The 21084-nt window shown below is 41.2% G+C and overlaps 1 protein-coding gene across 3 annotated transcripts in view; it reads left to right on the forward strand.

Moving 5' to 3' along the window:
* Nucleotides 1-21084, forward strand: part of mthfd1l (methylenetetrahydrofolate dehydrogenase (NADP+ dependent) 1 like) — a 173562-nt gene that overhangs the window by 96432 nt on the left and 56046 nt on the right. For all 3 annotated transcript variants that reach the window (XM_060831051.1, XM_060831052.1, XM_060831054.1), the window contains exons 21-24: nucleotides 3797-3936; nucleotides 4721-4762; nucleotides 6530-6630; nucleotides 17259-17436. In XM_060831051.1, coding sequence (XP_060687034.1) covers nucleotides 3797-3936; nucleotides 4721-4762; nucleotides 6530-6630; nucleotides 17259-17436 — 461 coding nt within the window. The remainder of the gene's footprint in view (nucleotides 1-3796; nucleotides 3937-4720; nucleotides 4763-6529; nucleotides 6631-17258; nucleotides 17437-21084) is intronic.

Consider the following 21084-nt stretch of genomic DNA (forward strand, 5'->3'; position numbering starts at 1 on the left):
AAAGAAGTTCTGCGAATTACGTATGAAAGAACTGAAACCAATATGTTCATTCTAAAAGATGAGAGACTTAAACATTCCAGGTCTTTTTCAATATATGATTTCAGTTATATCACACTGTAAAGGTTTGCTATAAATTTTGTCTTACGATCACCTGATGAAGGAGCAGCGCTCTGAAAGTTAGTGCTTGCAAATAAACCTGTTGGACTATAACCTGGTATGTGATTTTTAATCCAGGTATCTAGAACTTAATTTCTTTTGTTTTGAACACTTAGCTTCATTGATAGGAGTCTATAGCTGAAAATGTGTTGCTGGAAAAGTGCAGCAGGTCCAGCAGCATCCAAGGAACAGGAAATTCGACGTTTTGGGCATATTCCCTTCATCAGGAATGAGGAAAGTGTGTCCAGCAGGCTAAGATAAAAGGTAGGGAGGAGGGACTTGAGGGAGGGGCGATGGAGATGTGATAGGTGGAAGGAGGTCAAGGTGAGGGTGATAGGCTGGAGTGGGGTGGGGGCGGAGAGGTCAGGAAGAAGATTGCAGGTTAGGAGGGCAGTGCTGAGTTCGAGGGAATCGACTGAGACAAGGTGGGGGGAGGGGAAATGAGGAAACTGGAGAAATCTGAGTTCATCCCTTGTGGTTGGAGGGTTCCCAGACGGAAGATGAGGCGTTCTTCCTCCAACCGTCGTGTTGCCATGGTCTGGCGATGGAGGAGTCCAAGGACCTGCATGTCCTTGGTGGAGTGGGAGGGAGAGTTAAAGTGTTGAGCCACGGGGTGGTTGGGTTGGTCGGTCGGTCTGGGTGTCCCAGAGGTGTTCTCTGAAACATTCCGCAAGTAGGCGGCCTGTCTCCCCAATATAGAGGAGGCCACATCGGGTGCAGCGGATGAGGACACATTTTTCTCATTCCTGATGAAGGGCTTATGCCCGAAACGTCGAATTTCCTGTTCCTTGGATGCTGCCTGACCTGCTGCGCTTTTCCAGCAACACATTTTCAGCTCTGATACTCCAACATCTGCAGACCTCACTTTCTCCTTGATAGGGGTCTAGTCCACAATAGCAGGCAGGTCATGTTGAATCTCATAGACCACTGACTGGATGTCAGATGGACGAAGTGTACAGCTCTGGACACTACGCTTTTACAAAGAACATGAATGCATTGGACAGAGTATAGAAGGGGTTTAGAAGAATAGTTTCAGAGATGAAAACTTCAGTTGTGTGGATACATTGGGAAAAGTAGTGATGTGCTCCTTGGAGAGGCAAACTCTTGAGAGATTTGATGAAAAGTGAATGGTCAGGACATAGTAAATAGGGAGAAAATGTACTCACTCTGAAATCATTCTCAACCACTGAAGATCGAGAACCGGAAACACTTCTTTAAAAAAGTGCTTTGCAAAAAAAGTACATGTGGGAGCGAGGGCAAAAACACTTTGCATACCATATTCAGACAACTCATTGTATTAATGTCTGGAAGTGTGGAGGAGGCAGGTTCGCTTGAGGTTTCAAGAGGGCATTGGATAATTATTTAAAAAGAAACAGCATGCAGGATTTTGGGGATAAGGCAGGAAATGGAGCCAAGTCAAAATACTCAGAGCAAATGAAGAACCAATGGCCTGAATGGCTACCTTCTGCAACATAATTCTGATATTCTGTGAAGCGCCTTGGGATGTTTAACTATGACACAGACACTTGTGTAAGTACATGTCGTTACTTTGTATCTTTCCCAATCCAGAGCCAAAGAGAATTAACCTAGGAGGAAACTAAGTAGTATTGAGGCGATCCTGTTGATCAAAAGTGCGCCATTTTGCATCCTCTAGGCTTCACAATCCAATCTTAGCAACTGTTTCCCTGGAAATTCAAAATTTTGGCTATACTTGAGTCATTAACAAAGGAATGGGTGGGAATGTTGTTACGCAACATTGGTTGGAATTTGCACAAAATAACAAGCCATTGATATCTAAATGTTAGTGACTCCTCCCTCGCATTCAAATTATTCCTTCAACCCTGTGAGAAAACAGGAGACTCTTCCTTCTGTCTTAGCAAGAATTGAAGATGATGATGTATGAACTGGTAAATCTTGATAACCCTTGATAAAACTCCACAGCAATGTGCATAACAGCATTAATATATCTGTGGTCCAGTCACCTGCAAAAGTGGTTGTTCAAAGTTGCTTAATTCGGACTTCTAGTATTGAACTCTCACTTGACTGTTTAAATTGTTTAAAGGCAATTGTTGTGAATACTTTTTAGTGTAGAAATAGTTTAATTGTTAATGGACTTTACAATATATTGCCATAAATATGTTTACAGATATAATTTGTCAATGCATATGCCAAAATGGGTATGAGTGTGTATATATATTAGAACATTAGTGTTTATTCTGTTGTTATTTTACATCGTACTGGTAACAAATGTAACATTTGACCACTCGGTCCAAAGATGTGCAGGTTAGATTAATTGGCCACGCTAAATTGCCTACATTGTGCATGGATGTGTAGATTATGTGCATTAGCCGGGAATAAATATGGGGTAAGGGAATGGGTCTAAGTGGGTTACTCTTTGCAGGGTTGGTGTGGCCTTATTAGGATGAAGGACCTGTTTACATACTATAGGGATTCTAATTCTAAAGAAATTTGAACTAATTGAAGAAATGCAACATTGGTTAATTGAGGGTGGGTCATGTCTTACATATTTAACTTTTTTGTTTTGAGGCTGTACCTAAAAAATAGAGGAGGAAATAACCATGGCTATAGCTTGTATACAATTCTGAAGGTGTTTGAGAAAATTCTGCATAACAGAATGTTAGATTAGGTTGAGGATCGTAAAATGGAAATTAGGAATAAAATGTGCAAATACCCAAACTGGGAGGGAGTAATTGGTGGTGTCTCACAAGGATATGTCCTGGAGCTTCAACTCATCAATGTTTTCATTAATGATTTGGAATTGTATATCCAAGATTGTAATGACATAGAATAGACAGGAACAGTAAAATAATTAAGCATTTTAATAGATTAAGTGAATGGGTAATAAACCCGCAATAAATGAATTTAAACACCCAGTGTGAGATGTCCATTTTGAATTAAAAAGGCTAAATAGCGTGGATCTAAGAACAGTGGTGAGCCAGAATGATTTAGGAGCTTATATATACTAATCACAAAGACATAGAACAAAAACAGGAATTACTGGAGAAACTCAGCAGGTTTGGCAGACTTTGCAGAGAAAGCAAAGTTAACTTTAACCGGATTCTGAAGGGTCACTCAACTTGAACTCTACTTTCTCCATGCAGATCCTGCCAGACCTGCTGAGATTTCCCAGGATTATCTGTTCTGGTTTCAGATCTTCAGCATCTGCGGTTCTTCATTTTATTTTACTAAAATGTGTAAGTTAGGCTCAAAGGATAATCCAAAATGTTAATTGATGTTTGCCTTCATGACTACAAAGTGGAGGAAATTTTGCTACAGCTTACAAAATCTTGGTTATACCACAACTGGACTAATATGTACTGTTGTTGAAATCGAGATAGGCTATTTAGGAGATAAATTAGAAAACCCCTCCACACAGAATGGCAGAATTGCAGAACATAGTCCATAAAATACAATATGGGCAACTCAATTATTAATTTTAGGCCCAAAATCAATAAGCTTTTCTCTAAAGAATATAAAACGATTTAGATTAAAGACAGATGGAAGGAACTTGAGATAAAGGTGAGCCATAATGTCAATAAATGAGCAGACTGATGACATTTGATTGCATACACAATCTACTTTTTGAATTTCTAGGTTGTCTAATTGTCTTATTTTTCAGTGACTGAAGCAGGCTTTGGTGCTGATATTGGGATGGAGAAGTTCTTCAACATCAAGTGCAGAACATCAGGCCTTAAGCCTAATGTGGTAGTGCTTGTGGCAACAATCCGTGCCTTGAAAATGCATGGTGGAGGCCCCAATGTGAGTAGATGGTGTAAACATCGGAACGAAAATGCACCATTCTGTCCCCAAGTCTGTTCTTCTATCCAGTTAGATCTGTCTTTAGCAGAGGGTTTCTTTTTCCATACATCGACATAGTCAAACAACCAAGACAAGATGCATTGAGCAGAAATTGATGTCTGGAGAAAGGAAGTAAAGCTTTGAATGTATTGTCATTCACTTAAGCTGGTCAGAGTTTGTCTGTGAACTAAAAATCACCCAATGGCTCAGGTTCAATGGAGAAATAAGATAGGAATTTGTACCCAATAGTCCAGGGCCGTAATACATCATGATTAAGTGATTCTCCGAATCAGAAGGTGATATATTGAAATACAACTTCAAGAACCTGAGCACATAATCCAGTCTGACATCCAAATCCGTACAGTCAATGTTGAGAGCTGCACTGTAAATGTTGGCACTTCAATTGAGGTGTGAAACTAAGGCCACCATCTGCCCAAAGTTGGATGCAAGAAATCTGATGTCACAATTGGAGGAACAGTACTCTAGTTCTTTGTGTGATGGCCAATGTTTAACAATTATTTAAACGTTTTTGGTCGATTATGAAGTGATCAGAATCTCCTATGGTCACGAAAGGTGTTCTGAAATGCTACCTCTTTTGTACTACTTTTACTGTTTTTATTTTTGTGTTTTTGTTTAGTTTGCATTTCACCCAAAATAGCTTGCATAAAGTATAACTTCAGGCATGAACTTCTGTGTGAGAATCTGTATTTAATTTAACAAGTGTTACTAACTTGTTCTCTTTCAGGTCACTGCAGGCAAACCTCTATCAAAAGAGTACACTGAGGAGGTATGTATACATCACAAAGACCGGACGAGTCTTCAGGTTTCCTGTAGTAATGTAATCCAGAATCTTGTATGTGTACTTGTTATGACTGCAGTCGGAGGAGTGCGTCATTGCCCTCATCCCACTAATCTAAAAGCAGTAATGTAAAATAAAAATGCTTTTATTAGCTTATAAAGATGACCAATTTAAATACCTTATCTACATCAGATTGTAGCCAAAAGATCTATCTACCAGGATTCTTAACTATCAAATTATGGATTTAATGCCAAAACAAAACTTATTGAACAAGGGTACATTGTTTAGTTAATACTTAAGTAATATAGAAGTAGTAAGAATTTGCTAATCCACCTAGACTGCACATCCCTGGACACTATGGACAATTTAGTTTGATCAATCCATCTTATCTGCACATCTTTGGCCTTTGGGAGGAAACCCACGCAGAGACTGGGAGAATGTACAAACTCCACACAGACAAGTCATCAGAGATTGGAATCTAATCTGGGACCCTGGCACCATAAGGCAGCAGTGCTAACCACTGAACCACTGTGTTGCCCCAGTATTGAACAATATTTATTGAGGTTACTGGCATCTTAATTTTTCTTTCTTCCTTTTTAGGGGATGAAAGCTTGGCTGGCATGGTCAGCATTTAATACCTTGTCCCAAATTTAACTTGGAGATGGTGATGTGCTTTCTTTAACAACTGCAGTCTGTCTAATGAATGGAGCTCTCTTAGTGCTCATGCATCAGGAGTTCCAGGATTTTGACCAAGCACTGATGACGATATATTTCTGACTCAGAATGGTAGTTGACTTTCCTGTGTGTCTGCTTGTCCATCTAAGAGTTAGAGATCACAAGTTTGGGCATGTGCTGTGAAAGAAATCTGTGGGAATTATGTGCAAAGTAATGGAAGGATAGTTTATATTATTTTTTATGCCAAATAAACATAATTACTTTTAAATATTCAACATATTGCATTATTTCCATGTATATTCAAACTGTAAACTCTAAGATGCAAATATAATTTTCAGGCATGTTAGTATCAGATTTGAGATGGTGAAAATAAAGAAAATGTTGTAAATAATAAGAATTTGCCACTTGTTTTGGAATTAATCTAAATCCCAAAATAATTTGAGTAAGAAATTTAGTGTAGTGTTATTTCTGATGCAATAAAACTTTTATTTTTTTGTGATGTGATGGACTGAATGGAACCAGTGGGTACCACTCATCTTCAGAGGGGATTTTCTATTCACGAGCTTTCTCTGGAGCAGTTGTATCTTTGAATAATTTCCAAGCATAATGAAACAAGATGGCCTGAGAAATACCTTAGCTACATATGCAGGTGCTTTAATACCAGTTAGGATTACATAATCTCATGGGCTTTAACTCCTTCAGATGTTCTTGATTAATTTATTCCTTTGTATAAATTGACAAAGGCCGAATAAGTCCAAACCATTGAAAGATTTAATAAGATGTGGTTTCACAATTGAGGAATGAATGCCAGCTAAGTTTGTGGAAGCTCTCATTTTATGTAAAAGCACAAGTAGTGAAACTAGCTGACCCTCCCTAATTCAGCTGCGTTGAAGCCATTTATAGTTGTACTTTTCCTGCCAGTATATTTGTTTACAGACTCTGTTTTCTCGATTCACTTCTGATGAAATGTTAACTCTGCTTGTCTTTATGCAGGTGCTTGCTGACTGCTCAGCATTTTGAGCATTTCTGTACTTAAGCCTTAAACAAAGAAACTTAAAGGTTATGTCATTGTTTTTGTAGAACCTGAAACTGGTGACTGATGGGTGCTGTAATTTGCAAAAGCAGATAGAGATTGCACAGCTGTTTGGGATTCCGGTTGTAGTTGCTGTGAATGTATTCAAGTAAGTGCTGTGATTTGGGACTCAATGGGGAAGCACTTAATACATTATGGAGGCCTTGTCCCCTCAACAGAATTTCAAGCTACAGGTTCTCCACCTCTGTAAGAACTGTCCAGGTGTCCAATCAATGTAAACATCAATTAATGAAGGGGCTTCTCATCACTCAATCTTTTCTCAAACTGAACAGGTATATTGCTGATAGCCAATTAAATTCACTAACAGGTTGATGCTGTTATAAGGGGATATGATGGCAGGCAGTTATAGGAAGGGAGAAAAGTCGCAGATACAGTCACATAGATGGTTAACTCCAGGAAAGGTAAAAGAGGTAGGCAGGTAGTGCAGGAGTCTTCTGTGGCTATCCCCATTTCAAACAAGTATACCGTTTTGGTAAATGTAGGGGGTGATGGATTCTCAGGGGAACGTAGCACGAACAGCCAAGTTTCTGGTAATTGAGACTGTTCCTAATGCGAAGAGGGATACTCCAGGTTCCAAGAGATGGATTGTGTTTAGGGACTGTCTAGTCCGAGGTACAGGCAGACGTTTCTGTGGCCAGCTGCGAAGAATCGGAATGGTGTGTTGCTTTGCTGGTTCCAGAATCAAGGATGTCTCGGAGAGGGAGTACAATGTTCTCAAAGGGGAGAGGGGCCAGCAGGAAGGGAAAAAGTTGAGATTCTGAAGGGAGACTACAGAGTTATGCAAGAATTTAAAAAGATCGTCGAGTAATAATATCTGGATTGCTCCTAGTACTAGAAGCTAGTGAAGGCACGAATAGAAGGATAGGGCAGATGAATGCATGGCTGAGGAGTTGGTGTATGGGAGAAGGATTCACATTTTTGGATCATTGGAATCCCTTTTGGGATAAAAGTGACTTCTACAAGAAGGACGGATTGTACCTAATTTGGAGGGGACTAATATATTGGCAGGGAGCTAGAGCTGCTCAGGAGGGTAAGTTTGGGGGTGGTGGGGGGGTAGATAATGAGGAAAGAGATCAATCTGATACTGGTACAGTTGAGAACAAAGGTGAGTCAAACAGGGCAGACAGGGACAAAGCAGAGAACAAGGTAGGACTGCTAAATTAAACTGCATTTATTTCAATGCAAGAGGGCGAACAGGGAAGGTAGATGAACTCAGGGCATGGTTAGGAACATGGGACTGGGATATAATAGTAATTACAGAAACATGGCTCAGGGATTGGCAGGACTGGCAGCTTAATGTTCCAAGATACAAATGCTCCAGGAAGGATAGAAAGGGAGGCAAGGGAGTGTCGTTTTTGGTAAGGGACAACATTACAGCTGTATTGAGGGAAGATATGCCCAGGGAAGTTATTTGGGTGGAACTGAGAAATAAGAAAGGAATGCTCACCTTATTGGGATTGTATTATCGATACCCTAATAGTCAGAGGGAAATTGAGAAACCAATTTGTGAGGAGATCTGTTATCTGTAAGAGCAATAGGTTGGTTATGGTAGGGGATTTTAACTTTCCAAACATAGACCAGGACTACTACAGTGTAAAAGGTTTAGATAGAGAGGAATTCGTAAAGTGTGTATAAGAACATTTTCTGATTCAGTATGTGGATGTACTGACTAGAGAAGGTGCAAAACCTGACCTACGCTTGGGAAATAAGGCAGGGCAAGTGACTGAGGTGTCAGTGGGGAAGCACTTGGGGCCAGTGACCATAATTCTATTGGTTTTAAAATAGTGATGGAAAAGGATAGACTACATCTAAAAGTTGAAGTTCTAAATTGGGGGAAGGCTAATTTTGATGTTATTAAGCAAGAACTTTGAAAAGCTGATTGGGGGCAGATGTTCGCAGATAAAGGGACGGCTGGAAAATGGGAAGCCTTCAGAAATGAGATAACGAGTCCAGAGAAAGTATATTCCTGTTAGGGTGAAAGGAAAGGCTGGTAGCTATGGGGAATGCTGGATGACTAAAGCAATTGAGGTTTTGATTAAGAAAATGAAGGAAGCATATGTCAGGTATAGACGGGATAGATCGAGTGAATCCTTAGAGTACAAAGGCAGTAGGAGTATACTTAATAGGGAAATCAGGAGGGCAAAAAGAAGAACATAGCTTTGGCAAATAGAGTTAAGGAGAATTGAAAGGGTTTCACCAAATACATTATGGACAAAAGGGTAACTAGGGAGAAAATAGGGCCCCTCAAAGATCAAAAATGTGTTGCTGGAAAAGCACAGCAGGTCAGGCAGCATTCAAGGAGCAGGAGAATTGAGGTTTTGGGCATAAGTCCTTCAGGAATGAGGAAGGTGTGCCAAGCAGGCCAAGATAAAAGATAGGGAGGAGGGACTTGGGGGAGGGGCATTGGGAATGCGATAGGTGGAAGGAGGTTAAGATGCGGGTGATAGGCCGGAGACGGGGTGGGGGCAGAGAGGTCGGGAAGATGATTGCAGGTCAAGAAGGCGGTGCTGAGTCCTGGGGTTGGGGGGGGGGGGGGGGGGGGCGCGGTGTTGGAAATGAGGAAGCTGGAGAAATCTGCATTCATCCCTTGTGGTTGGAGGGTTCCTCGGCGGAAGATGAGGCACTCTTTCTCCGGGCGTCGTGTTGCCATGGTCTGGCGATGGAGGAGGCCAAGGACCTGCATGTCCTTGGTGGAGCGGGAGGGGGAGTTAGTGTTCAGCCACGGAGCGGGGGTTGGGTTAGTTGGTGCGGGTGTCCCAGAGGACCCAACCGTCCCATGGCTGAACACTTTAACTCCCCCTCCCACCCCGCCAAGGACATGCAGGTCCTTGGCCTCCTCCATCGCCAGACCATGGCAACACGACGCCTGGAGGAAGAGCACCTCATCTTCTGCCTAGGAACCCTCCAACCACAAGGGATGAATGCAGATTTCTCCAGCTTTCTCATTATTTCCTCCCCCCCCCCCCCCCCCCCCCCACCTTATCTCAGTCCCAACCCTCAGACTCAGCACCTCTGCCTTGACCTGCAATCTTCTTCTCGACCTCTCTGCCCCCACCCCCACCCCCCCCTCCAGCCTATCACCCTCACCTTAATCTCCTCCTACCTATCGCATTCCCAACGCCCCTCCCTCAAGTCCCTCCTCCCTACCTTTTATCTTAGCCTTTGCTGCGCTTTTCCAGCAACATATTTTTCAGCTCTGATCTCCAGCATCTGCAGTCCTGACTTTCTCCCCCTCAAAATCAGCAAGGCAGCCTTTGTGTGGAGAGGCAGGAAATGGGGGAAATACTAAATGAGTATTTTGCATCAGTATTTACTGTGGGAAAAGGACATGGAAGATGTAGAATGTAGGGAATAAGATGATGACAACTTGAAAAGTGATTACAGAGTAGGAAGTGCTGGATGTATTGAAATGCATAAAAGTGGATAAACCCCCAGGACCTGATCAGGTGGACCCTAGAACCCTGTGGGAAGCTAGAGAAGTGATTGCTGGGCCTCTTGTTGAGATATTTGTATCATTGATAGTCACTGGTGAAGTGCCTGAAGACTGGAGGTTGCCTAACATGGTGCCACTATTTAAGAAAGGTGGTAACGACAAGCCAGGAGAACTATAGACCAGTGAGCCTAATGTCAATGGTTGTTAAGTTGTTGGAGGGAATACTGAGGGACAAGATGTACACGTATTTGGAAAGGCAAGGACTGATTAAGGATAGTCAACATGGCTTTGTGTGTGGGAAATCATGTCTCACAAACTTGATTGAGTATTTTGAAGAAGTGACAAAGACGATTGATGAGGGCAGAGCGGTAGACGTGATCTATATGGACTTCAGTAAGGCGTTCGATAAGGTTCCCCATGGGAGACTGGTTCGCACGGTTAGATGTCATGGAATACAAGGAGAGCTAGCCATTTAGATACAGAACTGGCTCAAAGGTAGATGACAGAGGGTGGTGGTGGAGGGTTATTTTTCAGACTGAAGGCCTGTGACTAGTGGAGTGCTACAAGGATCCTTTTCTTCATTTATATAAATGATTTGGATGTCAGCATAAGAGGTACAGTTAGTAAGTTGGCAGATGATGCCAAAATTGAAGGTGTAATGGACAGTGAAGAAGGTTAGTCCAAATTGCAACCGGATCTTGACCAGATGGGTCAGTGGGCTGAGGAGTGGCAGATGGAGTTTAATTTAGATAAATGTAAGGTGCTGCATTTTGGGAAAGCAAATCTCAGCAGGAGTTGTATACTTAATGGTAAGGTCAGAGGAAGTATTGCTGAACAAAGCGACCTTGAAGTGTCGATTCATAGCTCCTTGAAAGTGGAGTAGCAGCTAGTTAGGATAGTGAAGAAGGCATTTGGTATGCTTTTCTTTATTGGTCTGAGTATTGAGTAAAGGAATTGGGAGGTGATGTGGCCATACAGGACATTGGTTAGGCCACTTTTGGAATATTGCATGCAGTTCTGGTCTCCATCCTATTGGAAAGATGTTGTGAAATCTGAAAGGATTCAGAAAAGATTGACAAGGATGGTGCCAGGGTTGGAGGATTTGAGCTATAGGGAGAAGTTGAATAGGCTCGGGCTGCTTTCCCTGGAGCGTTGAGCCTGAGGAATGACCTCATAGAGGTTTATAAAATCATGAGGGGCATGGATAGGGTAAATAGGTAAAGTCTTTTCCCTGAGGTGGGGGAGTGCTAAGGGGCGACTTTTTCACCCAGCGGGTGGAATGTGTATGGAATGAGCTGCCAGAGGAAGTGGTGGAGGCTTGTACAATTGCAACATTTAAAAGGCATCTGGATGGGTATATGACTAGGAAAGGTTTAGAGGGATGTGGGCTAGTTGCTGGCAGGTGGGATTAGATTGGGTTGGGCTCCCTGGTTGGCATGGATGAGTAGGACTGAAGGGTCTGTTTCCAATATCTTTCATAAGCTTCTAGTTATATCTGTATTTTGCACCCTTGCAAGCAGTACATTCCAAATCTGAACTTCTCCTTAGTCGCTTCTCGTACTTTTCCCTCCAGTACACTTCTAGCTAATGACTGACATCTGTGTTCTCCTGTAATTCAGTCTTCAGGCATTGGAATCTGTTCCTTTTATTTATTTTATCCACATCCTTTACGATTTTAAATGTCTCTATGAAGTTTTCTCTTTGCTTCACCTTCTCAGAGGAGAGCCCCAACTTCACCAGTATATCCGTAAGTGAGATCTCTCATCCCTGGAACCATTCCAGTAAAAGCCTCCTGAGCTGTCTTCAAAATCAAAATCATAAAGTTCTTACTAAAATATAGTGTCCAGAGTTGCATTCAATATTCCAGTGAGGACCAAGCTAATGTTTTAAGTAGGTTTAGCACAGTATCTTGGGTTTTATATTTTCTGCAATCATTTATAAAGCCCGCGATTCCATGTGTTATAATCTGCTTTGTTAAACTCTCCTGCCACGATCAAACATTTGTGCATAAATACCCCTGCCTCTCCCATGTGTTCTTTTGAGTTGGGCTTTTGTGCAATCCCTCATTTTGTCACTACACTCTATGCTCTCGATCCTAAACTCTGGAATTTTCTCCCTCACCAGTCAGCCTCTATAGTTGCCTTTTTAAAATTGCTCTTTATAACCTTTCTAATTAGCCAAAAAGTTAGTTATCTGCCCTTGCATGTCTATGTGTGTGCCATTGTGTCAGGTAACAATCCAGTGTAGGACCCTGGGATTTTACTTAAAGGCACTACATAAATGCACATTGCTGACTATAAATCGAGAGTTTAAAACAATTCATTTTAACAAAATTGCTGTAGATATGGTGAACTATAAATGGAGCCTTTGCCTAGCAATCTGCCTCTGATAATTACTGGTTAGTTGTTTTCTGTTAAAGTAGCAATTTCAATTATCCATTGATCTGATTTAAAGGATGAAAACAGCATCGGAATTCATTACTTTAAAAAGAATGTTATCTAATAATTAGAAAGATGTGACTTCGAACTTCACAAGGGTGGATTCTAATGGAATTATCCAATGCCTTTCGAAATGGGTCTCACTGAACTAGAAAAAAATTACTCTGCCGTCCACTTATAGTATAAATGAAGATTAGAAACTACATAGGTTGAGTGAAGATTTTTTGAACTATTTCAGGAAAGTTGAATTAGCAATTTATGAATAATTTTCTAGTGCTACTAGTAGCAGCTCAAGACATTGGACATTGAGTTTTAATCTGAGAACTAGGACATTCAATTGATGCAGTTCAGCTTTGAAACCTATACTGAGTTTCTCACACTTTAATTTCTGACACAACCCCTGGTGGCCACAGTTTATCTTTACACGTTGAAGTCTGAACTCGGCAGAAGCATTTAATTCCGCATTTGTTGGTGGTAAGACTATCCTAGCTACATGAGAAATCAAACTAAGAATTTGGTTCAAAAATAGAAAAAAAAGCGACTGGAAGGTATTGAGTTGAGACTGAGGAGATGGTGTTGTGTGGAATGCTTAGGCCATTAGATGCCTGTTGCTTCTGATCTCTTAACAACCTAGGCATTGAAACAAATTGCAAGCTTTATCAAATTTCTGTAATGCTCCAAAATAGAGAGCAGTACATGCTCTGATAGTAACTGTTAAAGATATACAGGGGATTTATAGGCGTGATGGGAAAAACATCTAGTGAAAACTAAAATTTAAACTGAGATCTAAAGTTATTCTCGTGAGTCAAACGATTGTATGACTGAGGAATGATAGCACGCTGTTTGTCCTGTTGAATGCGACATGGTTTTGAAGTATTGCGAAATATAATCAGAACACTAGGGCAAGAGCATTTTGGTCTTGTTTAAATATCACTGCTTATCTGGGGTAGTATGTTCAGTTTAGTTACAATTCCACAAAAATGCTTAAGTATCTTTAGGGATAAATGGAAATAAGAGCAACAAATGTAAAGGGAAGGATTTACTGTGGGGACTGTTTGGAAAAGTATAACTTTATAGCAGAAAAAGGAGCAAGTGATGCACAAGTTTAGTTCGCTACTTCAAAGTGAGGTAGATCAGTCGGACTGCAGATATTAACTTAATTGCATGAAAAGTACATTTCAAGCTGATCTGAAGAATTAAATCTCACTGGCTGGCTGGAATAATTTGTTAGCTGATTTGTTAAGAAAGTTACTGAAATATTATTTATCTTTAAAATGTAATAGGATGCCAGGCTGGGATTTTTATTTGCTGTAATATGTGAAATCTCATTGTCAGATTTAATCACCTATTCAATCTGCTGCAAAGCCAGCAGAGTTTGCATTTGACTAATGGGGAGCAAATATGCCAATACACAAGTCCAGGAAATCGAGGCATGTGTTAACTGAAGCCAAGTTTTAAAATATTGTTAGGCATGCACAAAAATATGGTTGAATAGAACATTGGTTTGACCACTTTTGGAATATTGCATGCAATTCTGGTCTCCTTCCCATCGGAAGGATGTTGTGAAACTTGAAAAGGTCCAAAAAAGATGTACAAGGATGTTGACAGGGTTGGAGGATTTGAGCTATAGGGAAAGGTTGAATAGGCTAGGGCTGTTTTCCCTGGAGTGTTGGAGGCTGAGGGGTGACCTTTATAGAGGTTTATAAAGTCATGAGCAAGGATAGGGTAAATAGACAAGGTCTTTTCCCTGGGGTGGGGGAGTCCAGAACTAGAGAGCATTGGTTTAAGGTGAGAGAGGAAAGATATTTAAGAGACCTACAGGGCAGCTTTTTCTCACAGAGGGTGGTGCATGTGTGGACTAGCTGCCAGAGGAAGTGGTGGAGGCTGGTACAATTACCACATTTTAAAAGGCATTTGGATTGGTATATGAACAGGAAGGGTTTGGAGGGATATGGGCTGGGTGCTGGTAGGTGGGACTAGATTGGGTTGGGATATTTAGATTAGATTAGATTACTTACAGTGTGGAAACAGGCCCTTCGGCCCAACAAGTCCACACCGACCCGCCGAAGCGCAACCCACCCATACCCTACATTTACCCCTTACTTAACACTACGGGCAATTTAGCATGACCAATTCACCTGACCCGCACATCTTTGGACTGTGGGAGGAAACCGGAGCACCCGGAGGAAACTCATGCAGACACTGGGAGAACGTGCAAACTCCACACAGTCTGTCGCCTGAGTCGGGAATTGAACCTGGGTCTCAGGCGCTGTGAGACAGCAGCGCTAACCACTGTGCCACCGTGCTGCCCACGGGTCTGTTTCCATGCTGTACATCTCTACGACTCTAAATATAACAGTTAACATTATAGACTACACAGAACTGGATAACTTTTCATTCCTCAGTGACTACCTTTCTGAAAGGCTAACTGTTTAGTAGATAATCTTGTACCTTTGCTTCAGATCTAAATAAATGGGTTAGGTTGTTGTCTTGGGATACTATATGCTCTGAAGTACTGGGGGGTGGGGGTGGTAAGGAGTAAACAATGGGTGGGGATAGAGCCCAAAGAGAAGAACAGCTGGGCAGACAAAGGAGTAGATAAGGATCTGGCTAAGAGGGTGAATAGCTGTTATTGGAGATTGTTAATGGCTAACCATAGGTAATGACACAGCGATAACAAGGCCTGTTGAGTGGTATAGGGGGCTTGGACGTGGGAGAGTTCAGGCCCTAAAATTATCGAACTCTATATTGAGTCTGGAGGGCTTCAGGGTTCCTAAGTGGAAAATTAATTGTTGTTCTTCCAACTTGCGCTAAGTTAACCTTTGCCACTTTAACACACCACACTTTTTCCTGCCTAACATTTTCTGTCTCAGGCCTGCTATATTGTTCCAGTGAAGCTCAGCACAAGCTGGAAGAGCACATCGTTTTCTGCTTGGGCACCCGTCAGCTCTCCAGACTCAATATTGAGTTCAATAATTTTAGGGTCTGAACTCTCCCCATGACCTAGCCCCCTATCCCACATACTAGGCCTTGTTATCATATAGTCTGTAAGGTAGTACGCACTACCTATCCTTAGCTTTTAATGGAGACTGTTAATAGCTATTTACCCATATTTATCTGTGCAACTGCTATTCTGTCTTTGGGCTGTATCCCCACTTCTCATTTACTCCTAACCACCTCCCTGGTATTTTCCTAGCTTCCATTAGTTCTGAGGAAGGGTCACTGGACATGAAATGTTAAGTCTGTTTTGTCTTCACAGATGCTGCCAGATGGGCTGAGCTTTTCCAGCAATTCTGCTTTTGTTTCTGGTTTACAACATCCACAATTATTTGGCTTTTAAAGGGGCTCTTCTTTGTCTGTCTGTCTTCTCAACCTACCCACTTCCCAACACAAGAGGCGCTCCGCGGATACTGCCTGACCTGCTGTGCTTTTCCAACACTGCACTCGCGACTCTAATCTCCAGCATCAGCAGTCCTCACTTTCGCCCTATGTAGTCTGTGGTCCAGTAGAAATTGAGTACTAGCAAATGAACATTGACAGACTCTCCATCTTTCGACTTAAATGCTGACCAACACAATAAAGCATCATGAGTAGGCTGGTTAGATCATCTTAACTCTCTTTATCTGTCTTGCCTTCCTTATGGAGAAAGGGAGAACTGCACTTGCTGGAGATCAGAGTTGAAAAGTGTGGCATGGAAAAGTACAGCAGGTCAGGCAACATCCAAGAGCAGGAAAATCAAGTTTTGGACATAAGCCCTTCATTAACCCTTCCTGATGCTGCCTGACCTGCTGTGCTTTTTCAGCATAACACTTTTGGACTGTTATCTTCTGTACATCACTTAACATCCTTACCTAACAACAATGTGATCAATCTTAAACTCCTGAAATTTTCAGTTCATCCCCACCAGCCCCAACCTCAGCAACTTTTTAATGGAGAGGGACCTAGAATATTAATATTGTTTGTATAAAACAATGCATCACTTCCTTACGGCTGAGCTCTGAGTTTAAGGTTATGTTTGATTATTTTGGACTCTCCACCAGACCAAATAATTTCTCTCTCTCTTTTTACCCTGTCAATTCCTTCAATCATTCATGACTATTTCTTCTGTATGGAAGAGAATGGAAGCCTACACTCGTGTCCCCGACCTCAACATTTCAAATCTTGTAATCCAAGTTTCATTCAGGAGCTGTAGCTCGTCTCCATATCTAATACCTTTTTAGCATTTAAAATTGATAATGGGTATGCATGAAGAAGAATTTAAGGTTCCCTGTAAGAGCATTTAGGTGTGTTGCTTGAACAATTGAGGTAATTAAAGGCAGTAGGAGTTCTGTCTTTCAGATGGGTAGAGGTCCCTTGGCACTAGTGGAAAAGGAGTATGGTACTTCATTGTAGCTTGACCAATATTTATCACTTAACCAACTGGGTTCAGTTCCCTCCTCGGGCGGCTCTCTGTGTTTGCACATTCTCCCCGTGTCTGGGTGGGTTTCCTCCCACAATCCAAAAGTGTGCAGGTTAGATGAATTGGCTATGCTAAATTGCCTGTTGTGTTAGTTGAAGGGGTAAATGTAGGGCATGGGTTTGGGTGGTAAATGCTTCGGCGGGTCGGTGTGGACTTGTTGGGCCAAAGGGTCTGTTTCCACGCTGTAAGTAATCTAATCTAATCACAAGAAGAGACCATTTGATTATGATCACATTGCTGTTTTTGCAATTATGCTGTATACAAATTGATTGTTACGTTTCTAATACAACACCAGTAACTTCTCTTCTAAAGTACTTTGGTTCAGTCATTTATGATACTCTAAGATTGTGAAAAGCACTGTATAATCACAGTCTTTCTTTGCATAGGACTGATACTGAAGCAGAGATTAATCTTGCCTGTCAAATTGCAAAATGCTCTGGAGCTTATGATGCTGTGCCATGCAATCACTGGTCCATTGGAGGCAGAGGGTCATTACAGCTGGCTGAGGCTGTCAGGCAGGCTGCAGACCAGAAGAGTAGCTTCAATTACCTTTATGACCTAAAGGTAAGAACCTTCTTTAAAACTTGTTCTCTATTTAGATAAGTGTCAAATGTTCCCCTATGAGATACAATGAATATAGTAGCCAAAGTAAGGGGTATGGTAGTAGGAAAACGACAGGCAAACTGCTGGCAATTGCCTGAAATGTATTTGCTGTACATCAGTAAGAATAAAACAAGACCTGTTTTCAACTTGCTGTTTCAGGAAAGTACCGTGGAGTCACATTTGTAGGTAGAAAGTAAACTTACAAAATTCTCATACATGCTGCAAATATCTTAAGTTACTGATGTTAATGACTCTGCAGTACTGATGTGTAATTGAGTCACCAATAAGCCAAAAATGCTAAGCATAACCATCACTGAACCCCTTGGGCTATGAAAGATAAATCGAAGTGAAACTGTTAATAACATATGTAATCACAAGTAGACTGGTACATACAATGAGAATTCTCCTTCTTTTAAATAGTGCTATGGGTTCTTTTGCGTGCAACTGAGAGAACATGTGGCCTCTCTTTTCTATTTCACTTCCTGCAATGCAGTGCTTCTTTGATTTTGCACTGGACAGTCTGTGATACATTATCGAGTGGGTGTTGAACCCATATCCCCTGACTGAAAGAAGAATTCTCTCACCTGGTGTAGAGCTGCAGGTTATGACAATAAAGCTGCCCTGTGTGCAGGTGTACAATGATGCAGGACTGCTACATTAACAGTATCTGCTGCAGTCATAGACTGCAACCAAGAGAGTGAAGATACAAGGTATTTTAATAAACTGGAAGCACTGTAGTATGATCCGGGGGTGGGGCAGACTCTCTTTGCCTATCTCGTACAGCTTGGTCTCACTACTTGATAAATGAGGGGCTGAGACAAATAGAGACAAATCCTATTAGCACTCCAGGAATTAGAATATTGACAGATAAATAATCTATGATAAGGTCATGCTAAACCTCTCTCTAGCAATTGGATAGAGTGAGGTGATGGGAATGTTGAAATATTCAAAATGGGGCGGCACGGTGGCTCTGTGGTTAGCACTGCTCTCACCAGGACCCAAGTTCGATTCCAGCCTTGGGCAACTGTGTTTAGAGTTTGCACGTTCTCCCTGTGTCTGCGTGGGTTTCCTCCGGATGCTCCAGTTTACTCCCACAATCCAAAGATGTGCAGGTTAGGTGAATTGGTCATGCTAAATTGCCCCATGGTGTTCAGGGATTTGTAGGTTAGATACATAGTCAGGGGTAAATATAGGGTAATAGGGTAGGGGAATGGGTCTGGGTGGGTTACTCCTTCGGAGGGTCGGTGTGTACTTGGTGGGCCAAATGGCCTGTTTCCACACTGTAGGGATTCTATAAAAGGAAATTTTTTTTAAATCAGCAATTGGTTCTTCCATTATTTTGTTTTACTCAGTCTCATTCCCGACTGCTTCATTCTGATTTGTTGCCAGAATGTTTCTTAATATGAAAGTAAGCTCTAACAAAGCTGAATGAAATATTTTCACATTTATTTAACCTTTCTTCCTGGGAAAACATACAATCACTCAAAAAGACAGTAGGTGGAGCTTCAGTTAGAAAATTCAGCCCTGGGTTCTCAGTAACAGGAAGGCTTTCATTCTTTTAGCACTTTTTTAACCATAGCTGTAAAGATTTTTGTAACAATTGTGCACTTTTAAGGAGATAGTGACAACCTAACTATATAAGCTAGATTTAATCCAGGATGAAAGAGGCTGTGCTACAAACAAAGGAATTGCCCAGTCCTTGCTTGATGTGTAGCAATTGCCTCTGAATGAGAAAGCTATGGACTCAGATTTGAGCACACAATCTGAGCTGCCACTCCTGAAAATGTACTACAAGAGTCTTAATGGATGGAGGTCACTATCTTTAGTATGAGACATTAAATTGAGGCTCTGAATGTTCTCAAATGACATTATTTGAAGAAAAGCAGAGAAGTTCTCCTAAGAAACCAACTCAATATCTATCCTTCAACCATCATCATTAGAGGCAATGCAATCTTTTTGTTACCTCTTCTGTTTGTGGGGCCTTGCAGTGTGTAAGTTTCACAGTAATTACACTTCAAATGATTGCATCGACACTACAGTGCTTTGGAACAAGCTAAGATTGCAAAATAGCTATAGAAATGCAAGGTTTTTGTTAAAACATGGAGGATCAGGCATGGGATTTTTTTTTCCTTCCTCTGCTTTGATCTTAGTGCTTGAATATTTTCCTTGTACCTTGAGGACCAGAATGTGACCCAGCTTGATTCTAGTCTGGATAGAGGTATCTACAAAATGAACATAATTCCCTCTAACTTGAGTCTATTTCTTTTCGTCTATGGTTTTCTCTGCATTTGAGCAGTCTTTGATAAATAGAACTTCCTAGTTTATTGGGTTTCCTCTGCAGGTTTGCTGCTGACCTAAGCCTTAACTTGAAAAATAGCAAATGAGTCAAGAAACCAAAGCAATCACCCCCTCCTCCCAAGAAAATGATAAAAAGGTTAAAAAATGTCAGTCCAAGCTCAGGAGAAGGCTTTTTTCATATTCCTAGAGTGAAATTTTATGCTTTTCAGATACTTGAAAGTGAAAGTAATTATATGGATTTATGCAATAAAATGTAAGATTATTCACTTTATACGCAATCAGAAGTATTAGCACCTTCACAATACATGAATGCAAACATTTTACCCTGTTATAATTTTTTTTAGGGCATCTGAAATTTTCCTAACTAGTTGTATCAGGTCATATAAAATATAATGAGCAAGTTAGATTTTAAAAGTGAACATCAATGGTGAATGAAAATACCATTATTTTTACGTTTAATGAACATTGAGTAGATAGACTGAAGAAGTATGCAGTATTATGGCAGATGAAATTTAATGTAGCAAAATGAATTGCACAGATTTAAAGTGCGTGTAGGATCAGAGATTTGTGGAATTTACACACACAGTCCTTTGAAGGAGCTGAGACAAGTTGAGAAGATTGTTCTTAGGAAAGGATGCGCATATGACCCATGCCATTGTTGGGTGAAACACTGTGCTCGGATGTGCAGTATTGGAGTGACGTTTGGTATGATTCTCCTAAAGCAGCACACCAGAAAAGCATAAGATATTGGAGCAGATATGGGACCAAAAACGCACACTTAATATTTCAAATGCAGTCTGACTGTAGCCTTATACGACGTCGGAAATATATCCATGCTCTTGTATTCTAATCCTCTTGAAGTGAATGCTAACATTGCATTTGCCTTCCTAACTGTTAACTGAACCTGTATGTTAACCTTAAGAAAATCTTGACTAGTACTTCTAAGTCCCTTTGGACTTCAGATTTCTGAAGGCTTTCACTATTTGGAAAATAGTCAATACTTCAATTCTTCATATCAAACTGTGTAAGCTTATGCTTGCCTACACTGTATTCCATATGCTGCCACTTTGCCTATTCTCCTAGCCTTTCCAATTCCTTCTGTAGCCTCTCAGTCTTTCAGGCATAACATGAATAGTGGTAGTCCGAACACTGAGCTCTGCACAACATCACTACTCACCAGCTACTGCCATGAAAAAGACCCTTCTACCCCCACACTCTGCTTCTCACAGTCAGTCAGTCCTCTCTCCATTCCAGTACCTTATTCTGAACAGTATGGACTGCCTTAGCAGCCTCCTTTTCAGCACCTTATCA

This window comes from Hemiscyllium ocellatum, chromosome 10 (assembly GCF_020745735.1).
Source record: "Hemiscyllium ocellatum isolate sHemOce1 chromosome 10, sHemOce1.pat.X.cur, whole genome shotgun sequence".
Taxonomy (NCBI): Eukaryota; Metazoa; Chordata; class Chondrichthyes; order Orectolobiformes; family Hemiscylliidae; genus Hemiscyllium; species Hemiscyllium ocellatum.